At 43.4% G+C, this 10,824-nt stretch overlaps 1 protein-coding gene across 2 annotated transcripts in view; it reads right to left on the bottom strand.

The window, feature by feature from the left end:
- gramd1a (GRAM domain containing 1A) overlaps positions 1–10,823 on the bottom strand; it is an 18,108-nt gene extending 7,285 nt beyond the window's left edge. For both annotated transcript variants that reach the window (XM_030782025.1, XM_030782024.1), the window contains exons 1-10: positions 10,357–10,823; positions 2,945–3,143; positions 2,591–2,611; positions 2,409–2,493; positions 2,181–2,284; positions 1,806–1,901; positions 1,507–1,587; positions 1,047–1,165; positions 574–844; positions 200–353 (exon numbers count right to left, since the gene is read on the bottom strand). In XM_030782025.1, the coding sequence (XP_030637885.1) occupies positions 200–353; positions 574–844; positions 1,047–1,165; positions 1,507–1,587; positions 1,806–1,901; positions 2,181–2,284; positions 2,409–2,493; positions 2,591–2,611; positions 2,945–3,143; positions 10,357–10,751 (1,525 nt within the window). In that variant the 5' untranslated portion in view covers positions 10,752–10,823. The remainder of the gene's footprint in view (positions 1–199; positions 354–573; positions 845–1,046; positions 1,166–1,506; positions 1,588–1,805; positions 1,902–2,180; positions 2,285–2,408; positions 2,494–2,590; positions 2,612–2,944; positions 3,144–10,356) is intronic.
- Position 10,824: the final 1 nt, after the last annotated feature.

The following is a 10,824-nucleotide window of genomic DNA, read 5'->3' as shown; positions in this document are numbered from 1 at the left end:
CCACACAGACAAACAGTTCAGTGCCTTCAGAATGTTTCTTTTACTGTCAGATTGAAGAGAATTTGTTTTCGGTTCAGGAACAATTTGTTTCGTTTTGCTTGTTTATTCTTAACTTGTCTGTGGATTTTGGTGAAGCAGCTGTCACATCATAATTGGAATAGCTCTTAGTCAGAAATTGAGAGGGAAGCCTGGTACTCACTCTCTTCCTGTGTGTCTGAGGAGTTACTGGGGTCTGTGGGAAGTTCTTCGTCATTGGTCATGTCCAATGAGGAGAGGTTACCCAGGCTGTGTGGGGCTGGAGGAGGCAAGGGATTGGCTGACTCAGACTGGCTGTCCCCACCTTCCTCCGCGTTCTGGCGTTAAGGGAAGAGCTTGTTAAATTGTGTCACTTGGGAAAAATACCCAAAATAAAACAATTTATTGCTCCAAACAGATAGCTCCCACCATGGCAGTGACAAATACCATTTTTCTAACTCCTACACCAACGTTTGTACACAAAGCTTTTTTTACTCCTCTACACATTACGGATCCACCTGAACCTCCAGTGCGTTCGTGGAGAAGAATGAGACTCACAGCAGAGGCAGAGGGAGCTCCAGTGTGTGTGGAGTGTGTGGTTGAAGGCAAAGAACTCTGAGAACTGGGCGGACTGGGTTCTGGCTCCGCGCTGAGCCGGGAAGCAGGAACCTCAACAGGCAGACAGGAGGAGGGCAAGGAGGAGGGAGGCGACGAGCCAGCAGGACAGGGGTGAACAGAGGAGGAGGGAGGAGAGGAACCAACTGGAGCCACTGCTGGCACCGTGCTAATGTCCAGCAGGTCAGTGACAGAAACCGGCTCCTCACCAGGCCTGGGGGGGGAGAGAGAGAGAAAGAGAGAAAGCGAGAGAGAGAGAAAGAGAGAGAAAGAGAAAGAGAGAGAGCGAGAGAGAGAGAGAGTGAGAGAGAGAGAATGAAAATTAAAAAGGGGAAGACAGCACCGAAACAAGGCCTGCGACGGCAGACGAGAGCGAATAGAGGTGGAATTGAGAGCCGTAAACAGAGGGGACTCACAGCAGGCCGTTCATATGTTCAGCAGTAGGAGACACATAATCGTCATCTTCACTGGTGAGACCCAGCTCCGTACCGTAACACTGGTGGACAATGTGCCACAGCTCCTTGGGAGACAGCGGCTACGGACAGAGATACGAACAAAACACGCATTAAACCAACGTTCTCCAATGCCGCTCCTGAACGCCAAAAGCTCTGGATATTTCAGGCCTCTCCCTCCTCTAAACACTATTGATTACACTCCTCACCTCTGTCAACCTCTTCATCATCTTTCGACTTAATTTAAAAGCGGAAAGAGACCTGAACTGTTCAGAGCCGTAAGCCACCGGGAGCGGGACTGAGAAACACTGCACCGAACAATAGAGAAAATGACCAGTGGTCTCAGTGCTAAAAATAGACTCATCAGCATGCGCTGAGGCAGAGGCCGAGAGAGAGCGTGTAGGGAAAGGGAGGAGAGCTGCACCTTGTCCATCAGCGCGTTCTGCCACAGTCTGAAGATCATCATGAAGCTGCGATCTCTCGCCCCGAATGACGTGAAGAAGTGCTGACAAAGGACAGACGGTAGGAGGTGTACAATTAGTGAAAAGGAATGTGAGGGGGAAAAAAAGAGTGATTTTCACCACCTCTTGAGATGCCCTGGATTCTCAGTAACAAAAGTCTTTGATATGCAGCAGTCGCTGCAGCGTTAAGAACCAACACAGAGCATATTTTAACGTACAGAGCGTATTTTCATTTGTTTTTATTTGTACACCATGTTCTTACCTTGTCATTTTCAGTGCTTATCTGGATGGCGTTAGGGATGAGCTTGGCTGTTTTCTCCTTCGTCAGACTGGTTATATCTTTCAATGATATGGTGATCTGAACAGGTGCGGGTAACAGACAAGAAATCACTGACCCAAAAAAGGACCGTCATTAACATTCTCATCCTTACTAACAGGTAATCAAATGATTTAGTCCAATTCACTATAAGAAAACCCCCTGACAGCCACTCGCTTAAATGTATTATACCAGCGATGCTATTTGGAAAATAAGCCTCATTTCACCTTAACAAAAGAGGGTAAGGAAAAACATCACACAGTTCTAAGTGACTGTCCAGCTTCACAGGGCTTTTTTTTCCATCATGTTGGTCTCACTTACAGTGGTCTCCCAACGGAAGATATTGCTGTAGAAACAGAGCCAGTTCTCAGAGAGGTACAGGCGACCTTGGAGCAGGATGTCTTTCTGCAGTGCGCAGGAATAGTCTGGATAGAGGAAGGGTTGCTTCATTACTTACAAACATACACTAAAGAGATTACGAACATGGTACACTCTGACATCTCTGTGTTTACACGTTCATCTCGCTCAAGACCCTAGAACGACACCTACCCACGATGAGTCGCTCTGAATCCGGCAGTTTCTTAAAGATTTTGCGAAAATCTTCGTTCCTCTGCTTGTATGTGGGACTGAGCACCTGCCAATCAAAGAGAAACGTGGGCTTTTGAAAAGTTCTCCATCGTCTGAATAAAGTACACTGAAACACTGACCTTGGATGACCCCAAAATACTCACATTGTACCAGCTCTGCATTTTCTGCAACAGAGACAAGACGAACATTGAGAGAACAGATTTATTGTAATTTGTAATTTACCCACAGTAAAGATACGCAATGAAACTGCAGTCAGGGTGAAGTCTCTCCGTAACAAGCAGTTATTCATATTGTGGAATTTGTTTAGACGTTTTCACACCAGGCACAGTGTGTACTGTAAGGCCGCGGTCAATGACGCAATAGATAGATTTAATAGATTTAAGTTTGTCAGGACTTTCAGCTACTGGAGATATAAGTGTGTGTGTGTGTGTGTGTGTGTGAGTGTGTGTCTCTTCTGACTGTCTCACACACGCGACCAGATTCTGAAGTGTGCTTACCTTGGCATTGCGGGTGAAGTGGCGAGCTGCGAGTGGGTATGAGGAGGTGGAGGAAGAGGGTGTAGGAGGTAAGGGGCTGTCTGATCCCCCCGCACTCCGGTCTCCGCCCCCCTCACCCTCGCTGGCCCTGCCCCCCAGCACCCGCCGCCGCAGGGAGGGCGAGCTGCCGGGAGTGCTGCGTGGAGAGTTACTGGCCGTACTGCAGAAGGGAAGGAGACAGGGAGAGAGAGAGAGAGAGAGAGAGAGAGAGAGAGAGAGATGCAGAGGAAAGCAATGGATGAGGGCCAAGGAGGAGAGAGAGGACTAATACACAGCTGAGAACTTTACAGCTGAGAGCTCAGAACTGCAGCTCATGCACCTTCTCTAGCAAATAACACATACGCACACACACGCACACATGTACACACGCACAATGCACTTAAAACACGCACGCAAAAATAGCGAACAATCCAGACACAATTCTACACCATTCTGATGACATCTGCTGTTGCTCACTTAGGGACAAGTCTGTGCTTCTTCTCTAAACGAGCGAGTTACAACTGTACAGGAACTCAATCTTAATGATGTCTGATATTAACTCAACCAAGATTTCTGCCTGATTTCAGTAATGCCCTGCTCCTCTGTTGCTAAGCAGTGACCTTGCCTTGACCTCCGCTGGCAGAAGACAAGGGTGAACCACCACAACATTTGCATCTCACGCTCTGAGCTCAGGTCATGGCCTTCAGATAGCGGCCATGTTTACATCACAACAATCGTTGCCATGCTAGCATTCCGTTCCTGTTCCAGAAAAACGGAGGTGACTTGCTTTACGGCTTTGGTAAATAAACTTCGTTTACGGTTTTGCTAAATAGTTTACGGCTTCGGTTATCTGTACACAATTATTACAACGTCCCAAACATACATTTTCTCCATACCCTAATTACTTTGCCAGGGTTTACACAGACCATGCTGTAGATGATGACTGTAATTTAAATAGCTTTTCACCATTGAAATTTTTTTAATAAAGTGTTGCTTTATGCAATTTAATCTTTGCATTACTTTGCATCTTTTTGTTTCAGTGTACAGAACCAACAATCATAATATATAAAAACCATTTAAACAAAACATACGCAGAAACAAGTTGATAAGAATCTGACTTTGGTGTTGAGATGCAAGATTCCATGTACTGGATACAATGGCTGGCATTTTCATCTGTGGGCAAATAAATTAAATCTCAGTGTGCAGTGAGGTACCTTTACAGACACCACACGATGAGGATTTCATATATATACACACACACATACACACATTGTCAGATAAATAATAAACACACTGAGACAAATGATAGTATAGTAGTTTGTGTGGGTGTACACGTGTATATATATATATATATATATATATATATATATATATATATATATATATAATATGTGTGTGTGTGTGTAAATATGGTGTTTTTTGGTGTGAGTTGTGTGTTTTGGGATTTATGTGAATTGCTGCTGCAACACTGCAATATCCCTTGGGCATCGACAAAGTAATCTATCTATCTATATTAACTCCAATGACTTCTCTCTCGTCAGAAATATTACGTAGAAACCAAGGTCGGCTTTTCCACACTCGCTTCTGTCTGTAGGAGTTCTTCGTTGCCAAAATTCAGTTAGAACCAGCCAACCCGACTCACGTTGTCTTGGTTACAGAAGAGAGTAGGGAGAGGGGCTATGAGAGGGGCAAATGTGGGGGTTTCCAAGGTAACGGGGTTGGTCAGGCAAGAAAATACGCCAAACCACACAGTAGATTCAAATTGGTGGGTTGTCAAAACCCGAACTTTCAGCCTCTAAATGGTTATAACAAAGCACACAAAAGCCACGGTACACTTCAGCCACCCAGAATAAGCTCCTTTCAGGTCTCGTCTACTGACCTAAAGGAGAGGTTCGTTTTAGTACATGAGCTTCAAAAGAGCTGTACCGATGAAACAAAGCGCATATAATTTTCAACACCTGGTATATTTTAGAAATGTCCGTGACCTCTGCAACCTACAAAACCCGACACAGAAGACTGCCACTAGCGTTACGACAAATGAATGGACCGGCCAATGCAAAAGCGTGTTCTGTCCATCACAACCGAGAAGCAAAAGGCAAATAGTTACAGACGAGCATAGTGTAATTTGCATGAATCCAAAATATTTCCGAACACAAATTATTTCCAAATATTCTGGCACAAGGGCATGTAGAGGGCTTCCTACACGAGGTTTGTCTAGGTATAAGCTCTGTCCAACAAAACAACGCCAGGGCCGCCGTGACAGTACGTCTCTTCATCACGGACATACACCGGCCTCTGAGGATAACTCATATAACAAGGACTCAAACGACAGCACAAACCCGGTCCCTCCCGTCTACTGCTGCTCAGCGACAATTTTCATTTTAAAAGACAAAAAAAAAATCAATGATAGCACATCGAATAAAATGGCTACGAAACTAGTTCAGTAACTGCGGTGCACGAAATACATTCTAAATCAAAATGAAATAACTCAAAATACAGTCACTTACTCAAACATGTCATTGGGTGTTTCCGACTTCAATACGTGTGATGCCCACGTTGGTTTTGTTGTGTCAATAAGGCAATGCGCCGCGCCAGCAAACCAGGAGACGGTTCATTGAGATAGCTGAATTCCTTGGATTAGATCGGCATTCAAGTAAATCATCTACGAGCGTTTTCAATTCTGTGGAGCGCAACTGTCCATTATAGACCCGTGAGATGACGTAGCCTACCTGACCTCAGCTTTTTCCATTTCTAAAAGGCGATGACAAGTATCGTTCATAACAAGAGTAATCAGGGTAGCGCAGACTGAGATACAGGCAGAGAGATGGGGAGGGGACATGAGAGGGAGGAGGGGGAGGAGGTCAGGAGGAGGCGGAGGGAATTAACACCGATTCAGCGGCCTGCTGTACGCACCACCGCACTGGGACAACCAGTGCAGGATTAGGCTAAATACGTGGAGCAATGTTTAGTAAATAAGTAAATAAGGGTTGATCGCGCCTTTGTGAAGCAGCTCACGGTAACAGTGCGCGCGAATAAATTACCACTACAAACAGTTTCTGATGATTGGCGTAGTCTTATCTAATATTGGGCTATATGTCCATAAGAACCTAGTATACGAATATTGCAGTAATTCTCGTCAGTTCGTCATCAGTGTTTACCCTGATGGAAGCATCAAGGTTTTTTTTTGGCCCATCCACCTGCCCGCCCAATGCGTTAACCCTATCTCCGTGGATTACTCTACAAAGTACATAATAATCCACAGAGGATGGGTGGGTCTCTATCTCCCTCCCTCTCTCTAATCTGCTTTCCTCAAGTCTGCAAGTAGCTGCTGTAATCTGAGTTGGAAGGGCAAGTGAAGAGGTTCGAGAGAAATGTAGTCTGGAGGGAGAGAGAGGGAGAGAGAGAGAGAAACAAAAAAGGAGAAAGAGCCCGATAAAAGGATTGTGGAGATGGTCTTGAGAATGCCTGCAAGACTCCACCTCCTCTCAGTAACCATTAAGTGGACACATTGCCATAAATGGAACATACTGAATTCTTTCAGTGCTTTCTCTTGATGCAATGATTGAGTTGACCATCAGTTAAAAATAAAAGACAACTGAAATCATGGTACTAGACCACAGCGGACTGACAGCTACGACGGCTGTGAAAGCCCTAAAATATTGGACAGGGTTTCACGTCTAAGGGAAGACGTCACAATAAATAAATAAATAAATAAATAAATAAATAAATAAAAATTTTTAAAAAGTGTGCTTTATTTATTAGTTTATTGTTTGAAAACACATATGGCTGTTATAATGTAAGGATGCGACAGAAATCGTGCTTTGGAGTAGAATACTCCTTTAAAGGGAGGGCAGGAGATATTTTGCTGGAGAAGCCATCAATTAAATCACATGACTCAGATACAGAGCTAAACTAAGTGAGATAAGAGGATAAGAAAGGTCTGGAACTCCCAGGGAAAGACCATACCTTAGAAGATTGTATGATTACGCTCACATTTTGGGAGCTGAGGTCAAATAACAAAGCCGGTGACTTTATTTATAATAAAAAAAAAAAAATCTTAAAACAATATACAATTCAACATGAACAGACACAGCCTACTGGTCATCTAATGAATGATCACTCAGTAATTCCTTGGACATAATACAGGGTTTAAAAAGGGCTCAAATTAGCACTTCTGTTCTTTTGCTTACCTACTTTGTCAAGAAGTTGTGCAAGTGTTTGTTCTCCTTTATCATGACAGAGAAGCACAGATCTAACGTGAGTGCTTTTCAGACTACGGAGCAGCACACACTGATCCCAAATAAACACAAAATGCAACACAGATGCCTCAAAAACAAACAGGGTTAGCCAAGCGCTGCGCAAAACTCAGACATCCGTTTGCTGTATGACCGTCATGGACGCAAGCATACAAGTTCACACTTTCACCACCTAAGCTCCAGATTAAAGCAGCCTCGGTCCAGTCAGCCTGAGTCTTGTAAAGGCATGTCCCTCTACATATTTGACATATCTGGAAATCTAAGTGGATGAATCAGTTCAAACCTCAGATAATCTTGAGAGCACTACATAGTCGACTCCACAACGTGTTGTTTTTGTTTGCTCCATTGTTATTAAAATTTTAAAAAAAAGTTATTGAATAAAATGAAGTTATTTTCAATTCATACATCGACGCTGACACCAAGGCAAACAGAAGGTCCGGGAGGGGGCTATAAAGTTCTTGGATCCTAACAAACCATTCCCTTTGGGATATCAGCAGTCCATCTTCCTTAAAGGCACTCCGTTACATGCAGAAAACGAGAGAAAAGAAATGATGACGCACAAGCCTACACAGCAGAAAAGGCCAATGTCCAAAAAAAAGAGACAAAAAGTATGAGAGAGAAACTCTCTCATTATTTTTTCAATCACGTCCATTTCCATAGTTAGTAAACGAAATCCCTACATGTAATAGCTTATTCAACTATTTTTGTTTTGTTTTTTTTGACGTTAATCTGCTATGAAATATTTTTCTTATTATTTGACCAAAGTTTCTTTCAATTGTTTATCTCAAATACACCCATAGGGAAATTTGCAGGCGCTAATGATAAAAGATTTGAATATTGCTTCAGTTATTTATATAGAAAACAAATCATAAACAACATGCCAAAGCTCCATATATAATGCACACTCTCACCTGCTAAATAAAGCAAAGCATGACAAAATAATAACGAAACATTCTCAAACTAACTACAATAACATTCACTTTCAGTTTCGCCGGTGAATACAACATGAACAAACGCTCGTGTAACAATATACAATGACAGGATACAGTAAAGGGTGGTCTGTGGACCATATTTTTCAGTGTGCCTTTAGTTTGTTTGGAATGGCAGCACAATTGCTCGCTAAGCAGTACAACCTCAACATTACAGGGCCAGTTTGCTTAAATGTCAGTTTAAAGGGGAAGTTGTAAAATGTACCAGGGCATTCTCTCAGTACTTCTGATGGTGTTCAATCAATCAATTTCATTTTTAGTTCTCTGTTTTCCATCAACAATTCCCAATTTACCTCACCTAATACGTGGTCAATAGCGCAAATGGTCTACCCTGCTCTTAATAGTATTGACGGCTTGATATTGAATTCCTAAATGTTTTGTAAATGTCAAATGGGTAAAATAAATAAATGAGGACCTGTGTATAACCAACACAAGGTCTTTCATATTGTTTGTTGTTTGCCTCAGACCACTGTTAGTCATTTTCACTGGCTCCAGGCAGGAGGCGGGCTAAAGCAGCATCTTTTACTATTGGTGTTTTAAAGAGGACATGAAACTGTTTCCACTTGGTCAGTTCGTGAAAGTTGTACATGAGCACACTTCCTATATTTGAATATGTTAAAAAAAATTTGGCATGCTGCAGATGCTTTTAAACCAAAGCGACTTAATGCAGTATATGAGTGTCAGTTACAAAACAGCGAATGTCAGAATGTCCCGGTACGTTTTTCTTTTTTTTTTTTTAAACTGAACTTATCCTTTGAAGATGCATCAAACCCAGTACTAAACAACTTCAATATCTGCTTTTGACCACAAAACAGAACAGCTTGTTGTCAAGGGGCTTTGTATAATTTTGTCAAAATCCACAATGTAATAACACAGCACCAAAGTGAAGCCAAGCTGAACCTGGTCTACTCAAACACCACTAACAGCCTGGTTTACTGGGAGAAAAAAAAAAAAAGAACACTGTCAAGGTAATGGACACCACGCAAAAATATGAGCTATGTCGTTTTATCTATGGCACATTCTGTTTACCGAATATTTATTGATAATGTTAATAAAGGCTAAATCATGTTGCTTAGTTTATCCTCTAAATTCTACCCTTGTAACAAATTCCCGTAAACAAATAAAAAAAAAAACTATATATATATATTTTCAAATATTTGTGGTCAGACAAGCGCTGCCATGCCCTTGCTGTGGAGCGAACCATGAAATGCCTTTTAATAAGAACGTGGCCCCCCAAATGCACAACACATAAAGCCAAATGCCAAGAACTGGGTCAACAAAACTGGCTGGTAAATCAGAAGGACAGGGGCACATCTGTTCATATGAAGCCGTAAAGCACTTTCTGTGTTGGCTTTCTGACTGGCCGTTGGGGTATAATGCTGCAGCATCACCATGACATCTGATAGGTCAGCAATGACATCATCAGGAAAGGCACTTGCTCTCATTGGGCAACGGTGATGTCATGAATACGAAAGGCAGATATCTGAGACACAAACCCCAGCGCACCGCTTTGCTCTCAATAACATGTAAGGCTAAAGATATTATTTTAGTACTGTACTGTTTAAGCGTTTACTATTTATGTTTCCTATCCTGTTCAGCTAACTTGTTATTAATTAACAGACGCCTCAATATCAAAAAAATCGGAAATTGCTTAACAACTGTGTAAAAATTGTGTAATAATTATACCGGGGGAAAAAAAAACAGTTTTGCACAAACTGTTTTATTTGCTGTCCTGTAGCACTGGCTGTTCTTTTAAACCATTTCCCTGATGCTGATTGGGCAAAGTAGATTTTAGTGGCACAAGAGCACAAATCTGCAAAGCTGTTCACTCCAAATACAGAGCTTACACAATAAATACAGCCCCCACTGCCAACCAACCCCAAGAGTAAAGTTACAGACCTATGATCTTAGTTCTATCAGTCCAAAGCTACTTTAGAAACGGAGCTGCTCTCACTCTCTCTCTTCTCCAATATCATGGCCAATCTTCCGGTTCCCTATCGCACCTTCGCTAAAGGGCAAGGATAGCGCCGTGGCTGCTTGTACTAGGAACCTTGTGGCCTGAGGTTTGTATACCAGAGCAGGTGGCTGTGAAGGAGAGCCATGCAGGAGCAGCGAGAGAGCAGAAGCTGGCAGGAGGACGAGCACTGACCTGCAGCTGTCCCAGTCTGAGTCTTTGTAGAGAAGGCTGCGGAGGGACCATCGGGAACGCCTGCTGGGGGACGGGCTTCGCGACCCCGAACGAGACGGCGGCAGGAGGAGGAGGGACGAGGAGCTGCCTTGGTCTCCCTCCTCCACATTAGGGACTGGGGAAGGGGTACATGGCGAGGGGCTTCGCCTCTGGCTTCTCCTCTCAGTTTTGTCAACAACCGACGTGGACCCTGAGGATTCTTCTCGTTGCACGGGGGCGGTCCTCCTCCTCTCCCGTGTTCGGGTGCGGTGGGAACGGTGGTGATGGGCCTGCGGACTGGGCGAGCGAGACCAGGACTCGTTATCGGAGGACGGAGGGAGGACAGTGAGAGTGGGGATAGGAATGGGTTGAGCCATTGATGCCGTGTGGAGATGGTCCAAGAATGACCAGCATTCAGCCTTCTGCAGCAGATAATTTTTTTTTAAAATC

This window comes from Chanos chanos, chromosome 8 (genome assembly GCF_902362185.1).
Source record: "Chanos chanos chromosome 8, fChaCha1.1, whole genome shotgun sequence".
NCBI lineage: Eukaryota > Metazoa > Chordata > Actinopteri > Gonorynchiformes > Chanidae > Chanos > Chanos chanos.
Note: the sequence above shows the minus strand (reverse complement) of the source record. Positions and strands in the feature narration are given on the sequence as shown.